The sequence below is a fragment of the Thunnus maccoyii genome, chromosome 22 (assembly GCF_910596095.1).
Source record: "Thunnus maccoyii chromosome 22, fThuMac1.1, whole genome shotgun sequence".
In the NCBI taxonomy this organism is placed as follows: domain Eukaryota; kingdom Metazoa; phylum Chordata; class Actinopteri; order Scombriformes; family Scombridae; genus Thunnus; species Thunnus maccoyii.
In genome coordinates this window covers 20,742,963-20,762,333 of record NC_056554.1, presented here as the reverse complement: position 1 = coordinate 20,762,333, position 19,371 = coordinate 20,742,963, and the positions used below count along the sequence as shown (strand labels likewise).

At 41.4% G+C, this 19,371-nt stretch overlaps 1 protein-coding gene across 3 annotated transcripts in view; it reads right to left on the bottom strand.

Moving 5' to 3' along the window:
* Nucleotides 1–206: 206 nt before the first annotated feature.
* exoc6b (exocyst complex component 6B) overlaps nucleotides 207–19,371 on the bottom strand; it is a 113,663-nt gene continuing 94,498 nt past the window's right edge. Inside the window, exons 21-22 of one of the 3 annotated variants that reach the window (XM_042400683.1) lie at nucleotides 5,137–5,249; nucleotides 207–2,357 (exon numbers count right to left, since the gene is read on the bottom strand). In XM_042400683.1, coding sequence (XP_042256617.1) covers nucleotides 2,231–2,357; nucleotides 5,137–5,249 — 240 coding nt within the window. In that variant the 3' untranslated portion in view covers nucleotides 207–2,230. Of the gene's footprint in view, nucleotides 2,358–5,136; nucleotides 5,250–19,371 lie in introns of those variants that run through there. The other 2 variants (XR_006093410.1, XR_006093409.1) reach the window with 2 other exon arrangements.

The following is a 19,371-nucleotide window of genomic DNA, read 5'->3' as shown; positions in this document are numbered from 1 at the left end:
CACACACACATCGCAGGTTTGAATCCCTTTATCAAGCGCCATGATTAACACACACACACACACACACTAACACACATAAATTGCTGCAGTTTCCAATGCTATTATTGCACCCAAGTTCAAGAAAAAAAAAAAGCAACAAAAAGAGCGAAAAAGACCCATATTAGTTTAAAAAAAAAAACAACAACTAGTGTGAATGAAATTATGTGCTGTGCTTTATCTAAACAAATGACACACATTCAGACCCAAACGACAGCTTGGCATATGGAAGACATATACGTGTTGTGTGTTCGGCATTAGTACGATGGTTTTTCTGTCTCTTTCTAGTCATACACTTTTTATAGCGGCTGCCAGATCAAGGGGGGGGCATCACATCCCCCTTCTTTAAGACCCAGTTCTTTATACAAGAAAATCAAGTTTTACTGAGAGGAGGGTTGGGTTGCCATGTTTTGGACCCCATCCCTCCCTTTTTATAAAAACACTCACTGTGCTGTTAGGGGGGAAGAAAGAATAAGGTTGCCAGATCTGAGCATCAGAGTCGCCCGTTCAAGTGTTCGCAGGTTGAAGTGAGAGGAGGGGAAACGGGTTGCCATGTTGCATCGTTATGTTTGTTCGCCCCGCTGATATCCGCGGACTCGATTTACAACATCTACAACCTAAAATGACATCCCTCCCGCCACGGAAGACGACCTCGCTCTCGCTCTCTCTCTCTATCTGATGTACATTCAATTCGTTCTGTTATTGTGCCTCAGTGAGAGGGAGAGCAATGTGGAAGACATTAAAAAAAAAGGTTGAGAAACAGAGAAAGCTGGAAGAATAAAAACGCAAGTTCTCTGGAAAAATAACTCACATTAGGTTCACGCACACAATTCCCATAATTCCCATTATAATCTATTGTTACTCACCAGCTACGGACTATAAAAATATGAGCCTGTTTTCCCACCGTGCAGACCTACAAACGCATCTTATGACGAGGCCTGATAGCGTCCAGCGACTGAAGCAACACGTTGAGCAACAAACTCCTCACGGACGCCGGAAGATTTCTTAGAAACATAAAACAAGAAAAACTGCGTAGACGTATTATTCATAATGTGGTTTTCATTACTTATATCCTCACTATTCTTGCTCCGTAATGACACTTACGTACTTTTATCGTCTGGTACTACATGATTAAATCTTATAATATAACTAACGATGCTATTATTTGCTTGTTTGTCACAAGTCAGAAATCTCAGTTGCCTTCAAAATCAAGTTTAATTAAGGATAAAACTGGTGATATTCTATATTTTTTCTCATTATTAAAGGACAAATCCCATTAAAAAAAAGACTCAAACCTGCTGATTCCTCCTGAAGATCTTTTTAAAAAAACTGTCAGAAATATATATATATAGTTTCATTTTTAAAAAGGCTCAGTCATTTGTCTAAGACAGCTGTAGTTTTTTAGCAAACTGTGTGTCGTTGGGGACTATTTTCAGCTGTGGATTAATACACATTTGGTGCTCCAGTTGAGTATTTCCTGCAGCAGCAACAATGGAGCTCTATTGATAAGAGGAATAACATATATTGGTCTTTTCATGGGATTTGTCGACGATAACAAATATACAGAATATCACCAGATTTATTCTTTAATGTCAGCTGGCAGGAAGAGTCGGCATCACATTTGGTTACATCTCATCTTCACGGTTTGTTCGATGGACGTTATTTTTTTGAAGGAAACCAGTAAGATCGCTTGGTTCATATCCAAACTGAAGCTATCAAAAGACGTAGGAGAGTTTATAACATCCTCTCAGTCTCACAACCAGACTAACCAGTAAAGATCATTCAGTCTCACAACCAGACTAACCAGTAAAGATCATTTCAGTCGAGACCAGATAACCAGCAGCAGTGTTTTAGTGGGTTAGCAGGAGGAGGAGGAAGTGATACTTGTTTTAGCTCCAGCACTCAAAGACGCTCCAGCCTTTTAAGATTATGTCGCTTATTCCAGAAATCAATCAACCAATCAGATTGCACATTGTGAGCTCGTTCCAGCCTTCGATTGGTTGTTAACGGTGACCAACGGGTGTGGTTGTCGGAAGGAAGTCCAGTGACGTTAAGGTGCATAGATCAGCCAGTGGTCGGGTCGGAGGTGCTGAACAGACCGATGAGGATGGTTTTTAAACGAGCCAATCGGACGGTCGGCTTTCAGGCCCGTCGCCGCCGCCGCCGGCCGACCGGGCCGATCTGACGCGGCGCTCTAGGTGTGGTGCTGTGCGATGAGGTTGCGTAGCTGTTTGATGATGGTGTCGATGAGTTTCTGTCTGTCTCTGTCCGTCTTCCTGAACTGGGCGAAGACGTTGTTCTTCCTGCTCGTCTCCCTCATCCTGGAGATAAGGAAGGACAGATGGAGATACGGAGGGAGCGAAAGGATAAATAAGGGCGGAAGCGAAAGGAATGAGAGGAAGAAAAAAAAAAATTAGAGAATAAACAAGGATGAAGAAGAATTTAGTATTTTACATTCTCAGTGTTTAAAATGCTGTAAGTTCATCTGATGCATTCAGGAAAACACAGTTTAGTCTGAGCATGCTCAGTACAGACACACACACAGCTCTGCTACGGTCACCTGTTAAAGAAGAAAGAGACGTTTAAAGCTTGGTGTGTGTGTGTCACATGAGACAGTGTGTGTGTGTGTGTTTTGTCGCAGAACGCTGGATTGTTATGGACCTCCAGGAAGTTCAGGGGGTTCCAGCAGACCAGACAAGCACCAGCAGGGGTGCTTCCTCCTGGGGACAGACAGAGAGACAGAGAGAGAGAGACCACCGAGTCTCTGGTAGCTCCGGAGAGAAAACGCTGACCCCGATTAAGGAAGGTCAACCGTACTGTACTGAACAATAGACGGGATCATACGACTCTTGAGTGTGTGTGCGTGTCTAGAGTCTTGAAATTGTGTGTATTTAAGATCTGTGTGAGAACTTTCATAGGAAGAAACTCACAAACTCAGATCATAACCTTTACTGTGAATGCAGGTAGTGTGTTTTCATGCAGGTTGTGTGCATGTGTGGTTATCACTCTCATACACTGATAAACTGATGGTACACTGATACATGATGTGGGTGTTGTTGTAGTGATAACATCCTATTGTCAACAGCCACAGCGATAAACATCAGTATCACCACAACACGAGTCTAATTTTTCACTCACTGATGAGAATGTGTGCGTGCGTTTGGATAACCGTATGAATATTATTTATCTTTCTTGCGCATACACAACTTTTAGTAGTCGTCTGAGTAATCTTTATACATGCACACACACACACACACACACACACACACACACGCAGAGAGCAGAGACGATACTCACGGCTTAAATAACCTGTCAAAACACGACAGAAAAGGACAGACAGGAGATACAGAAGAGCAGTTGAGATGGAGGTAAAGAGTGATTGGCTTCCTCCAGTCGTGCTTTGATGTAGGGCAGCAAATGATTCCCACTATCACTAATAATAATGATAATAATAATAATAATGATCTGTTGACTTGAAATATGCTTATTTGCTTATTTCAAAATGGTAAAATGAGAAAAAACTGACATCAATCTCATGTTTGTGTGAGCTGGTTAGCCTAGCTTAGCATAACGACTGGAAGGCAACAGGAAACGAGTAGCCTGGTTTTGTTTACACTCCTCTAAAGCTGGCGACACACACTCAATATACGATCCGATCACCAATTGGCTAACAATTATTTTCATTGTCGGTTAATCAATTAGTTGTTTGGTCTATAAAAATGTCAGAAAATGTCTTGTTTGGTCCCGACCAACAGTCAATAACTCAAAGATATTCAGTTTCCTGTCATAGAAACCAGAAAATATTCACATTTGAGAAGCTGGAATCAGAGAATTTGGACATTTTTTTCTTAAAAAATGACTCTAAACACTTAATTGATTACCAAAATCATTTGCGACTAATTGACTAATCGTTGCAGCTCTAAGTGTATCTAGTTTGTTTAATTAAAATGTATGTTTTGGAGCTTTTTTTCCATATTTTATCCATCTGCCCAGCTTCTCTGGCTGTAGCACGGGTTGCCAGATAACATTGGTGGACACAGGTTTTGATCTCTGTAAAGGCCTGATGGTACCAAACCTGGCAACCTCATAGGTAAATATGTGACTTCTAAGTGTATTGATAATGTGCTGTGTTGCTCCTCAGGCTCTGTGGGCCTCCCTAGACCCTCCTCCTCCCTCATTCGTGCTATTGGCTGCTGCATCTGGGGGACCTGCAGCCAATCGCTGCCCATCTGGGGGTCATATAAATGCTGAAGAACTGGCCCACTTTGGTCACTTCTTGCTGCCTGAGATGTGAGACTAGATGTGAGACTAGATCTATTTTGTCAGGATTCAGTCCGTAGCTCTGTTGTATGTTGTTTCCAGGTGATTATTTTTTATTGCTGTTAGATTCCAGTTAATCAATTCATCATCTTAATTTATTGTTTTTTAGGGAGCTGTTGTTTTCTCCTGTTTTTGTGTGTTGATTGGAAGTTACCTTTAGTATTGTATTCTTTTATTTTGGGGTTATCCATCTTGTATTTGTGGTTTTGTTTCTATTCAGGGCTTGTTGGTTTTGTTATTTTGGCTGCAGGGCTCCTTAAAGTCAAACTTTTGCTTCAAAAAGAGAGAAAATCTGAACAAACTGACTCCTTATATTGTTCATCTAGTTCATGTTAGTCCTCCAACCTCCATTAGGTTGGGGTATTTTTTTAAAACTTTGGACAGCTTGCCCGCCCCCCCCCCCCCCCCCCCCCCCCCCCCCCCCCAATGTTTCCAGTCTTTATGCTAAGCTAGGCTAACCACCTTCTGACTCTACAGACATGAGAGTGGTATCAATTTACACATCTAACTCATAGAAAGAAAGCCAATAAGCACATTTACCAAAAACCTATTTTTCCAATCTATCAATCAATATAATGTCCATCACAATGTCCCAGGGTGATGTCTTTGTACTTCTTGTTTTGTGGGACCAACTGCCCAAAGATACTCAATTCCCAAATTTAACTTTAATAGATACAAAAAGTGGAGAAACCAGGAACATAGTAACAGTACAATAGATGAAAAGGACAGAAGAAAGAGTGAAAAATCGACACATTAGTGGATGAATGAAGGGTAACTCACTTCTCCAGCAGGGCCAGTGCAGTGTGTGGGTTGACTCTCAGGTATTTGCAGGTGGGTTTGCCGTAGTCAGCCAGGTAGGTCGACCAATCCCATTGCGTGAACAGTTCCAGCAACTAGATAAAAAGACACACAGAGAGAGAGAGAGACGTGAATGAAAAAGCTGTTTACTTACTTTTTGGGGAGATGAAATGATCCGTTGAGCATTGAGAACATAAACACCGACAACACCCAGCAGATCGTTTGGCTCCAACGCCACACGCTAACACGACAACATGTTGAGTCAGATTCAGTAACCATTTAGCAGGAAATTCAGAAGTTGTGGGAGCATCAAAGCTAAAGAAATATGGTAAGAAATCTCAAATGCTGTGACTGAATCTGGCAGTTTTGTAAAAATTTATAAAGCTATGATATGATCATGTTTCCAGAACCAAATGTTTGTCTTAAGAGGTTTTAATCTGAGCAGCAGCCAAAATTAAAAAAAACTGTTTTATTATGATATAAAACATAAAAAAGCAAACAAATTTATGAGGCTGTAACCAACAAATGTTTGTTTTTCCCCTTTACTTGATAAATTATCACATTAAAACTTATATCTTCCCTGATGTGTTTATGTTATGTTTATGTTTTCTTTTTTTTTATTCTTCATATATCTTTGATACTATGAATACAGTTTATTATTATTAAAGTAGAGGTAATGTGCACTTCTTGGGCTTTTTTTCCTTTCCCTGTAGGATGACCCTGATGAAGGCCGCAAGCCGAAACGCGTCGGTCAACTAATAAAGTTGTTCTTCATACTACAAGTGTTGCTGGAGTTTTTCATTTCCCTGTAAACCATGTTCTCTCTAATCCTGATGCTCTTTGAAAAAAAACTTTAAAGACACCTTGCTATGGCCTCTTCTGCTTACAATTTTACAATTTCATTTAGCAGACGTTTATCCAAAGCGACGGAGCGACTAAAGAACCGGGTCTTCAGTCTTTTCTTAAAGATTGACTCTGTTGGAGTTTGGTGACTCGTTCCACCTCCAGGAAACTACAGAAGAAGAGAGTCTGGCCATCGACTTAAAGGCCCTGTTGTGGAGGTGGTAGCAGGCGCCTTTTACTAGCAGAGCGTAGTGAGCGTGAGGGAGCGTTCACATAGGCGGGACCTGTTTTAGTCACCGTTTCGTAAACTAGTGTCAGGGTTTTGAATTCGATGCAGGCGGCAAATGGGAGCCAGTGGAGGGAATAAAACAGCGGGGTGACAGTTGCTGTTCTGGGCCGGTTAAAGACCAGACGTGCCGTCGTGTTCTGGATGATCTGCAGTGGTTTGAGTGTACATGCGGGGAGAGACCTGCCAGTAAGGAGTTGCAGTAATCAATGGGTGATATTACGAGAGCCTGGAGCAGGAGTTGTGCTGCGTGCTCAGACAGGTAGGGTCTAATCTTTCCGATGCCGTTCAGGGCCGAACAATTGAAGCCACATGGACCTTAAAAAAGCTTCTTAATATCATGTAATTCCTGATAAATAGCACGTCAGGGCCTCCGGTCAGGCATCATTTTGAAGTGTTTTCCTGTTGAGTATCAGTTAAGAAGAGAGAGGCTGTTCGGACTGATTGAAAGGGCAAAAGGGAGTAAATTCAAGATGGCGTCGTCGGCTAGATTTTATGTTCACCTCTACCAGTACAGGATGATGTCACCATTAAAGAGCCACTGTTTTCCAGGAAGTGTCAGCGTCGATTTTTATGGCGTCTTTAACTTGCAAGTAAAACTTCAAAACTTGACTTTATCAACTAATAATAAATCATTTCAGCACTACGCTTAAATAGCTCAAAACAAACAAGGGTACACTTATCTTATTACGTTTACATAACATTAACGATTATTAAGCTACAGGCCGCATAATATCGCTAAAATGCTAGTAAGCTAATGTCTAATGTTTAATTAGGACAAACTGATGTGAATATTTATGGAGACGGTTGCACCAGTTGTTTGAAAACCAGTCATACCGTGACTGTTAAGTAGCTAACTGACAACGCTAACGTTAGCTTGCTAGCATGTTACCATTTTAGACTGAAAACTAAAAGAAGCTTCATCTCTACCAGTACAGGATGATGTCACTATTAAAGAGCCACTGTTTTCCAGGAAGTGTAAGCGTTGATTTTTATGGCGTCTTTAACTTGCAAGTAAAACTTCAAAACTTGACTTTATCAAGTAATAAATCATTTCAACACTATGCTTAAATAGCTCAAAACAAACAAGGGTACACTTATCTTATTATGCTAACATTACATTAATGATTATTAAGCTGCAGGCTGCATAATATCGCTAAAATGCTGGTCAGCTAATGTCTAATGTTTAATTAGGATGTGAATATTTCTGGAGCCGGTTGCACCAGTTGTTTGAAAACCAGTTATAACTGTTAAGTAGCTAACTGACAAAGCTAACGTTAGCTTGCTAGCATGCCACCAGTTTAGACTGAAAACTATAAAAGAAGTGGTGGAATATGTTCGACATATCCAACGTGACACTTGACAAAAAATCCCCCTTTAATTAGTAACTACATTTCTCAAAAATACAGAACATATGTAAGATGACTCAGCACTTTGTCACTAATGTTTCGTGATTTGTTTGGTCACATTGCGTCTGTTAGATCTGGACATCCCCTGCCTCCCTTTACATGGGTATTACTAACTCTGATACACAGCTTATGATGCCACAGCGACTTCCTGTGACAATGACACATTAAACATGGTATACACAGGAGGTTTACAGCAAATTAGTGAATTGTTACCGAGTTACTAAGAGCTGAGAAAAGACTTTCAGCCAAAACTCACTGACGGATTTTAGAGCAGCTGGTGCAACCAAATCCTGATGTTTATGTTTTTGACACATAAACAAAAAAAAAAAAAATCTCCAAAATTGCTCAATTTCTGACTGAGTCTGAGGAATTCACATTCAGGTAAATAAACACAGAAAAAGAAAAGCAGCATAATTACAGAAGAAACAAAAAGAGAGAGAGACGGAGAGAAAAAGGTTGAAGCGACGGAGAGTGAAGGAAAAGGGGGTAAAGTCTTCCTCCGAATGTCCCACTTTTTGAAACTGTTGCATAACCTGCCGCTGCCCGGCTGAACTCAAGAAACAGGCCCAGGCAGGCAAACCCTTAAGCCTGCAGACGTACACACACTCCGTCTCTCTATCTCTGTCTGCAATATTCACACACACACACACACACACACACACACATATGAGGCAGGGAGCCCCAGTGAACTCTGGGTAACACCAAACACACACAGATTCAGAGAGAGAAACCATATGTGAGCGAGGGATGAGAGAAGACGAGGAGAGGGAGAGGGAGGGAGTACAGAGGGATGGAGAGCAAAACCACATGTGGGGGGAAGAAGGAGAGAGAGAGAGAAAATGAGAGAGAGTAAAGATGGAAAGAGACACAGATGGAGAGAAATGGATAACAGCGCAGATACAGAGAGAGAGAGAGAGAGAGAGAGAGAGGGGGTAAAGGAAGGGCAGATGAAGATGGATAGATAAAAGTGAGGGGAATGGGATGGACGACTTGTTGGGCGATGGAGGTGCAGGAAGCAGAGAGAGGAGGACAGACGACATCATGGATGACACACTTTTAAAAGTTTTGAGAGGATTAAAGGAATAATGGGATCCAGGAAGGTGAAAGAGGAGAAAGAAAGAAAGAAAGTTTTGTGGTTTTGCACAAACGTAGCCCTCCAATTTTGTCTTGTCATAGCAATTTCACTACCGCGATCTAGAATAATTGCTGGGTCGCACTACTCGCTCGGTCAAAAGCACGCGGTGTCTAATTTTTGCCGTTTTATCTCTGTGCACAGCCTGAGCCGACCGACGGCTCGCTGCCTGCCTGCCTTCCTGCCTTCCTCTCTGACCTGCAGGACATTTGGTTGTTCAGCAGGAAGCAGAACGAGATCTGTTTGCTCAACCAATTGTGACGCAGGATTCGTGGCACTGCAGGGCTCACCTGATCTTGAAAATCTGCCCCACATAGACAAACCTCCGTATGAAATCTTTTTGATGTTTGCGTTGATACGGACTTCATGAGCTCGTGGCTCGCAACCATTTGACTCAGATATTCATTATCCTCATCTAAAGGTCATTTCAGTTAGGGCAGATCTAACACCTAAAGTACTGATATGACAGAAGCCTTGCTTTGAGTATTGATACTCTGGATATATATACCAAATAAACAACAATTCACTACCTGCATGTCCTCTTTAATTCTGTGAAATGCATGCTTGTTAGTTAAGATAATTCTTACAGTAAACATTTATTATTATTTACCATTAAAATCTGCTGCATGCATGTGTTTAACACAGAAGAGCAGAAGGTAGAAATGAAGGAGAAAGTCATATTTCATGCCCAACAAATGAACATGTATTCATAACCTTTTAATGAATGAATGCACCTCATAATTCATAAAACATAATAGTGATTTTGGTGATTCTGGCCTTGCTAATAGATCATTTTTATGTGCTCAGCCCAAGTTTCTCTGCAGTTTCTTGTCTACAATTTTTTTTTTTTTCTCTCCACAGTCATCTATCTGACTGCACATGTACGCTTCAATTATAAACAATGCAATGTTATCTACAGTACCAGTCAAAAGTTTGGACACACTTTCTCATTCGAGTGACTGGGAAGGTGTGTCCAAACTTTTGACTGATACTGTATATACTGTAGCTCCTGTTATGCACCATTGCCGTGGCTCTGCTGATGTGCCGCTTTTTTTTGCTACGTGGGAGTAAACTTATCAGCCACGCTGAACAGCAGTGTTTCACTGCCCTCGATGATCAAAAGCTTGTCGCACCTTTTAAACCACACCCAGAGGTGATGTGAGGAGGTCAGGTAAGGTACACCTGTGCATCACGAGTGCAAGCGAGGAGAGAAACCACCGGAGGTCAACGAGATTTTTAAGCCGGACTTTGCTGAATTAAGTTGATCTAGGCTTATCTGAACCAGCATCAGAATTAAGGAAGTATAATGCAACAGTTCAGCTAAGTTTAGGTTCAACAGATGGGTGAACTCCCACATCTGGAGCAACATCTAGACACGTTTTCCTTCCCCTCCTCCCCCAACAATGTGCAAATTCACTGCTTTTTAAGATATTCTGCTGAACACCAGACATATAAAAAACACACTGACAGTTAAAACAAATAAAGCACTTGCAGAAAATCAACAAGTTTTGCTTCATGATACCAGACAGAAGAGCGAAAGGCTTTAATGTGCAGTGCCAGGAAATCTTATGTTAGATCTAGCTAATGTTTACAGTCTAATTTTAACTAACAGCTGTGAAATTTCTGCATGTGACAAGTGACTCTAAACAATACGAAAGCTCTAATTACTTGCGTACAAAAAAAAAATGCTGTTTTCTCTATTGTTGTAAATGAGTAAAAGAAGCTTATAACCTGAATTCACCTCATCAGAAAGTGGCCTTAATATTTGCTACAGTCACACAGGCAGGAGTTATTACAACTTGTGTTTCCACAAAGCCTGGCTTCTGACTTCCAGATCTTTTCCTTCCCCTTCCTTCCTTCCCTCCCTCCTTGCTTGCTTGCTTTCTTTCTTCGACCCACTCCCACCATCTCTTATCTCTGTTTTCTTCTTCTCCTTCCCTTCCTTTCCTCCTCCTCCTCCTCCTCCTCCTTCTCTGGCCCTTTCACTTCTGTATTCATCTCTCTCTCTCTCTCTCTCTCCTTTGTCCCTGACTTCACCCTTACATGGCCGAAGTTTGACCTGCTAATCCTCCCATATAAACAAGTACAAACACACACAAACGCTGCATGAAAACAGGCTGCATGTGCATGTAAACAGGTACACACAAACACACACACACACACACAGACACACAAATACAAAGGCAGTTACATAAAGCACAAATATCATCCGGCTGTGAAGTTATGTGAACAAATCTGTCAGTTAATTAGGTACAGATTCATGAGAAAGTGTGTGTTTGTGTGTATTAGCATAGCAAACACACACACACACACATGCTATCTCGGGGTTGTGATGGTGTTTGTGTGCAGGTGTGTGCGTGTGTGTGTGTGTGGTGTATACAAGGTGAAGGCGTGCTAGATAAAGAGGGAAGCGTTTGCGCTGATAGATACTGTAGCTGTCAGTTTAGAGGAAGTAACCCTGAAAAGCTGCGTGAACACACACTCATGCATGCAAAAAAAAAAAGATGTAGTCAGCAGGCAGACAATATTCAACAACACACACACACACACACACACACACACACACACACACACACACACACACACAGTAGATAAGCTGGCGGCTGAGGTCCGTGAGATTTTCATGTTATCTGAGGGCGGATCGTTGTCTTTACTCTGGAATCAGGCTCAGTACATCTCTTTCTTTTTTTATCCCTCTCTCGTTCTTTTGGTATCAGAGATAACAGAAAACAAATGCTGCGCAAAAAGCTTCTCGCTGGGAGCGAGTGAGTGAGTGAGGAAGAAAGAGGGGAGGAGAAAGTTTAAAAAAAAAAGAAAGGAGGAAAAAAGACATGAGTGAACATGAAGGAGAAAAGATGAGATGGGTCAATTTAAAAAAGAAGCGAGGAAGGAGAGGAAAGATGATGAGAGGTGAAATGAGAGGTGTAGATGAGCAAGAAGAGAGGGAGAAAGGAAAAAAAGAGGAGGTGAAGAAGAGGATAGAGGAGGAGAAAGAAGAACAAAAAAGGAGGGATGGAGGAGAGATGAAAGAAGAGGAAGAAGGTTAAGGAGAAGAGAGAACAGAAAGGAGACGTACGGAAGTAGAGGAGAGGAGATGAGACAGAAGAAGAAGAGAGGAAAAGAGGAAACAAGAAGAAGAGAACGAGGAGAAAATGAGAGGTGGGAAAAGAAAGGTGAGGAGGAGAAAGAAGAAAGATCGGGGGAGGTGGAGGTGAAGAAGCCGAGGAAACGATGAGAGAAGAGAGGGAGGGAACGAGAAGTAGAGGAGAAGAGAAGAAGAGGGAGAGGATGAGAGTAGAGGAGAGGAAAGAGAGGGAGGCGGAGACGAGACAAGAGAGGTGAGGAGGTGAGATGAGAAGACGAGGAAAGGCAGAAGAAAAGAGGAGACGCAAGGTGAGGAGAGAGAAAACAGGAACACGACGGGAGAGGAAAACATAGAGGAGGAACGAAGGAAGAAGAGGAGAAGAAGAAGAGGAGAGAACCGAAGAGAAGAAACGGGGTGGAGAAGAAGAAGGAGGAGGAGGATGAGGAGGAGGACACAAGAGTTTTTGGGTGAACTTGAGGTCAGTAGGTAAGTTTGGATGGAGGCGTGATGGAGGGAGGAAGCGGAGGGTAAAAACAGTAGGAGAAGTTCGACAAGACGGGAGGACAGGAGGGAGGAAGAGGAGGAGGAGGAGGATGAGGCAGATAAGACAGATGAAAATGGGAAAGAAGAAGAAGAAGAAGAAAAAAAAAAGAAAAAGAAAATGAAGAGTGTGGGTCTTTTCCAAAAAAACGAGCCACACGCGAGCCAGCAGGTCCTCCTGGCAAACACACACACACACACACACACACACACACACACACACACACACACACACACACACACCTGACCCCCGATTCACCCGACACACACACGGAGAGAAAACGGCAGGTCTCTCTCTTCACCTCTCGCTGAACTTCTCTCTCCGTCTCGCTCCCCCTCTCTCACCTCGCCATGACCTCCCCCGCGCTATCGCTCCTGTCTCCTCTCACACACACACACACACACATTTACACACACACACACACACACACACACACACACACACACACACACACACACACACACACACACACAGATTATTGCTTCCTCTTATTCTTCTAGTGGGGGGGTGTGGAAGAGGAGGAGGAGGAGGAGGGAGAGGAGGAGGTGAGGAGGGGGGGGCTGACGTGTTACCCTCACATTTCTTGTTTGTTTTTTTCCTCATTTCTCCTCCGCTAATGGGGTTCTCTACCTCCGTCCCCGCCTCTCCTCCTCCTCCTCCTCCCTCCTCCTTCGCTCTTTTTGTGTTTCTACTTTCTTTTACTTTCACTCCACTTTCTCGTCAATCCATCACCTTCTTTCTTTCCTTCTCCTCCATTTCCTCCCATTCTTGTTCTCCTCCTCCTCCTCTTTTCTTTCACTCCTCCAGTTTCCTCATCTTTCTCTTGCACCTTCCTCTCCTTTTTTCTATCCCTCCATCCTTCCTCCATTTCCCCAATTTCATCACCTTCCTTCTCATCTCCGCTTTTCTGTCTTTTCGCCTCCTTTCTGTCCGTCTCAATCTCGACTTCTTGTCACTCCGCATCTTCTTCTCCCTCTTTTTTACTCTCCTCATTCTCTCCGTGTCGTCTTTACTTCTTCCCATCTCTTCATTCACACCCCTTTATCTCCTTCTCTTCCTCTCCCCTTCTTCTACGCTCCTTGTTCTCTCCATCTTTCCATTCCTCCTTTCTTTCTCCTGTTCTCTTGTACTTTCCATATTCTTTCATCAACTGTTCTTCCTTTTTCTATCCCTCCATCCCTTATTTCCCCAATTTCATTCTCCTCCTTCTCATCTCCAATTTTCTCTCATCCTGCCTTCCCTCTTTACCTCCTTTTTTCTACTCTCCTCATTCTCTACATCCATCCTTTCCCCAATTTTCTGCTCCTCCTATTCTTTAACCTCTTCTTCTTCTCATATCATCTTCTGTCTTTTCACCTCCTTCCTCCCCTCCTTTACCTCCTCTACTCTCCTCATTCGCTCCTTTTGTTCCCTCTCTATCTCATCCTCTACTTCTCGCTCTCTCCTCTTTTCCCTTTTTTTCTTTCTATTCTTCATGTCATCTTTACTCTTTCCTCTTCCTTCATTCCTTTTTTACCTCCTTTTCCTCTCTTCTCTCCATGTAAATTTTACTTGTTTTCTTTCCATCCCTCTGTTCTTTTCCTCTTTCTCTTGTACTTTCCTCATTCTCTACATCAACTTTACTCTTTTTTCTATCCCTCCATCCTTCCTTTCCCACATTTCATACTCCTCCTCCTATTCTCTTTTCAACTTTATTCCTTTTTGTCTTTTCATACATCCCTCCTTACTTCCTCTTTTCTCTTCCCATCCCTTTTTTTCTTTATACTCTCCTCATTCTCTTCATGCCATCTTTACTTCTTCCCATCTCTTCATCCCTCCGTTCTTTGGTCTTCGTTCATACCTCTTCCTCTCCTATTCTCTCCTCTTCTCCATGTAAACTTTACTCCTTTTTTCCCTCCTTTCTTTCCCTCAAACTCTTCTTCCTCTCCTCTCTTTTTATCTCGTCTCTTTTCTCATTTTCTTCGCTTTCTTCTCTCATTCGCTCCATTTTTAACTTTATTCCCTCTTCCCATCCTCCCTCGCCAACCACAGCTCTCCTCTTCGTCTCCCTCCTCCTCCTCCTCCTCCTCCTCCTCTCCCTCTCAGTGTTTAGCAGACTTGTTAATGGTTATTCCGGCTGTGGGCAGGATTTATTTGTTTGGGACCGTCGGGGAATTGCTGTGTTCCCGTTCCTAATGGCCAAACGTCAGGGTCACCCAGAATTCATCATGTTCACACTCTTTGTGCGCACGCGCACACACACATACATACACACACACACACACACACACACACACACACACACACACACACACTGAGGTTGTGATTATGTAATGTTTCTGCTATGAAGGAGAGAAATTTGTGAACCCAAGATCATTTATCTTTACAGAAGAGGGGAAAAAGCTGATAAAACCGATCTTATTGATTTAATAATTTAAGTAACATTTTCTTCTTCTGCTGCTGCTTCTCCTGCGTACCTCCATCTCTACCTCCACTCCTCTCACAGCTGTCCATCTCCTTCTAAATTTGAGAGACAGGAGGTCAAAGGTCACTAAAAGCAAGGAACGTAGATTTGACTTTTATCAAGAAAAGCAGCCATATTGGCACCCGTCCATCTCTCGAGTCTGTTCTTTCTAAAGTCGACTTTCCTCCATCCATCAATCAATCAATCGATCATCTGTCCATCTTGCACCCAGGCTCCTTATTTTGTGTGTTAACTTAAAGAGGACATATCACGCTTTTTTTTTATTTTTATACTGTTATGACATCAGATATTTATGTTAAACATGGTCAAATTTCCATAACTTGAGGTTAACGAATGTAGAAATGCTCCCTGCAAGTCAAAAACCAGGGCTTCAACCGGCTCTGAACGCTTTTACTACCTTGCCGACGAGCTGACGTTGCCCTGGTTGCTAAGGTTTCTCTATGGGTTGTTTGCATTGTGGCACTATTGCTCATGAAAACTGACCATTTCTTTGCTCCACAAGAAAGGTATTGAAACATAAAACAACAAAATCCAAAGGTAGATGAAGTAGAGTCAACGCAAAGTCGATTTTTCTCTTTGAATCTGGGAAATTAGGTGCTGTTTCAGTTGAGAAAATGGCCCAGAACTGCGGATCCTTGCAAGACATCTTAATCAGCCCGCCGCTGCTCCAAAACCAGACATGTGACGACCTCTCTCTGTGCACGAGATAAAAGTTCAGAGGTCACCGAAAAGCCTCCGGAGAAAGTGCTTCTGACGGTGGCCATGGGAAAAAATGTGCTTGGACACTTGTCTGTTATCACCTACGCTCCATTTCTAAATCCTCAATTGAGTTCAAAGGTCACCGCCGGCACACAAAGACCACGCTGACACCTGTCAACCGACTCTCTTTCTTGCCGTCTCTCTGGAGTATGTTTAAGCTCGAAAAGAACATTTCTTGGCTGTTTTTTTTTTGAAAGGAAGGATGAAACTCTTGACACCTGTCGCTCACGGTGGTCATCTCTTCCCTCTTTCTCTCCACTGCCTGTCCTTTCTGTTCAGCATTCGACTGGCTAAAAGCTGAGAAAGTGGTTTTAACTTTATCAGAAAAAACAAAAAAACAACAGTTGTCTGTCATCTCTGTCCCTCCTGGAATCTATATCGTCGTCTCTCTTTGCTCACATCTCGCCATCGTTCATTTTTTGCCAGGTTTTCAGGGTTGAGGGGTCGTTGAGGGTTCACTTATGACAAAGAAAAGATTGTTTTGACACCTGCCAATCAATATTATTAGGGGCTGCTACCATTTTCTAGGTGAAAGGTCTTAAAGTGAAGTAGAGGACAAAAGAAAAAACTAGAGCTGCAACGATTGATCGATTAGTCAATCGACAGAAGATTAATCAATTTATGGTTTCAGTCATTTTTCAAGCAAATATACCAAACTTATTTTGCTTCCAGCTTCTCAAATATGACAATCCGCTGTTTTTCTTTGTTATGTTTGACAGTAAATTGAATATCTTAAAGTTTTTTTAATTGTGAACAACATTTTTTCTCTATTTTTTAACATTTCATGGACTAAAGGATTAAAATGTTCTCTGGATTAAATTTTAAAAACCGATAGAGCTGCAACAATTAGTCGATTAATTATTAAGAAAATTAATTGGCAATAATTGTGATAATTGATAAATTGTCTCCAGTCATTTTTTAAAGAATAAAATTACTACATTCTTTGGCTACTCAAATATATACATATATTCTGGTTTTCTTAGTTTTCTGTGATAATAAACTGAATATCTTTGGATTTTGGGAAATTATATTATATTATTATATATTATGACATTTTATGGACAAAATGATTTAATGAGAAAATAATCGTTGAGTGAATTGAAAGTGAAAATAATTGTCAGTCAATATAACCGCAAGAAATGAATGGACCAATTTTTTTGCTTTAAGGAAAATGCAGCACTTCTAAATGTTAATAAGATTTAAAGTTTGCATTAAATGCTAGTATTTCATTATTAGGCTTTGGATTTAGACATTTACAGAGTTTTGCTGGACCTGCAGAACTACTGTTTGTTAAAAGTTCATTACACACAAACTTTTTTTTTTTTTTGGGAACAAATTAACTTAAATGAAAATCGATGCTGTTCCAGTTGGTTGTTTTGTTTGACAGTCCAAACCCCAAAATACTCAATTTACAATGATATAAAACAGAGAAAAGCAGCAAATCCTCAACTTTAAGAGCTGAAAATGGGGAATGTTGGACATTTTCTACTTGATAATTGACTTAAATAATTAATTAAAACACTTGTTGTTTAATAGATTAACTAATTATTTCAGCAGTGTTGTTTTCTATAAAAAACACTCACAGAAATCTCAGCCAGAAACAAGTGTGGTCCAACTCATCTGCAACAGAAACTGACTGACGAGCTGCAGGAAAAAGGATTTTACACTTAACCCCCAAAGTCAGCTCTTGACCTCTGAAAGCAAGAGGTCAAAGGTCACATTCAGAGGTTATCGGGCAAAGCTGTCCTGCTACTATAACGCCCTCAATACCTGCCGATCGATCTCCAATCAGCAAAAAAAGAAAGTTCCTGCACTCTTTAATTTCTTGTCTTTACTTTCTGCAACATTCGTTTTAAACTTCACATTAAGAGTGCATGAAAGCCGCCCCTCCCCCCCTCCTCTAATTAGTACTTATAACTACAGCCCACAGACTTGTTCCCTACACTAATCGCTCCATCTTGAACTATGAGTGGAATGAAGTAGACTTGGATGTTCATCGCTTCGCAACAGGGAACCCATTTTTTTTTCCTAACTGAAGGGCCAAAAGTTAAATTAAAACCAAAAGCTTGCATCTCTGTATTGCTGCCTGCAGCCTCATTGCTACGACCGCAGCACCAGTAACTGCCAGTAACCACAACACAGCACAACCTCCACTGTGATACTCCTTCGATGTACATACTGTACTTTATTAATCCGCAGCGGGGTCGACTGCTCGTCACGTGCTGGGGATAATAAAGTACAGCAAAGTAAAAAAAAAAAAAAGATATAATCGTGACGCTTCATTGCTCCTTGTAGGGAAGTTTTCGCTTGTGTGAGGAGAGGTCAGAGGTCAGCTACAGAACAGTGTCACTGTAACTTTATACTAAAAGTATAAAAAAACAAGAAGCTGAAAGCTGGGAACATTTTAAGCACAGTGGTCAGTAGATAAAATCCATGCCTTTCTGATTAAACTTATTCATCGATGAGCTTTTTTTGTAGCATTTTAACCTATTCCAGCTTCTTAAGGCGTCTTTAGACTGAGCGACAACGACGATATATACGTAATATATCATATGCCAAACTGTGTGCAACACTTATAATAAAATCTTGGTTGCAATCTGTGTCAGATGATTTGAGGCTGTCAGATTGTGCAAAGTCACACAAACTTTTCTTTTTCTTTTAACCTCCATCTGTTTTGGTTTTTGTTGTGATGTATTAAAAGAGAACGAACTGCTCTTATGAAATGCCACACTGCTGGTTCTGTGTCATCGGTTTGTTTTGTAGATGTGGGTCATAGCAGCAGCAGCAGTCACACATTGTGTGAAAATCAGGTCTTAAATTCTTGATACTATCAGATTTTTGCCTCAGGCTGTATTTGTTAAGCAAAGCTCCGCGCTGGTTGTCGGTGGACGAGTCTCACGGTGAGATCTAGAACAAGTTTTGGTTTGACGACAACAGATATCACCGTGTTTCTCTCACGTCTCTGATTGTCCACTTTCATCTCAGAAAGCTCAAAATCAGCCAGTGTAAAGGGGCCTTTAGTTAAACCACCTTTTATTCTGTTGGTTACTGAAGCAGTTGGAGGTGCCTCGCTCTCAGGGAAGGGACGGTATTACTCTTATTACTCTTTCACAGTCAGCCGGGGTATTCAAACAGGTAACCTCTGAGAGAGATAATCGAGGAGGAAGGTGCTCCATTTATCTGAACAAGTCCAGATAAGTTTTATTCAGCATTTAGGAAACAGTTAAAGGGCAACACAGCCGTGCGTGTCAGATAATTTGACGCCAGCAGTTCACATTTGAAGTAGTCATGGTACTGTACAGTAGCCTGGATGTACAAACCAGATAAACAAATGTGGTAAATTGTTTTTTTGAATGTCTCAACGCTCAAATGAGTATCAATTAGCTAATTTCCATGAAAGCATTAGTGAGAAAATGTCCTGCGTGTGTGACAGGTGTGTCAGAAGTGAAAAAACTCTTTGGTCTTTACAACATTAAAGTCTTTCATTAGATGTAACAAAATCATTATTCCAATAGAAGTTTTCATAATGCAAAATGCAGAATTTGTACAACTATGTGCCTGAAATCTGAGCATTACTAAAATTATCTGAATTAACCATTTACAGACACTGCAGACAAGAAAGTCCTTTTGTTAAGTATTTATGCTGCATAAAATGTCCCAACATGACCCTGTTAGGTCCTTTTTTTACTGTGCTGAAG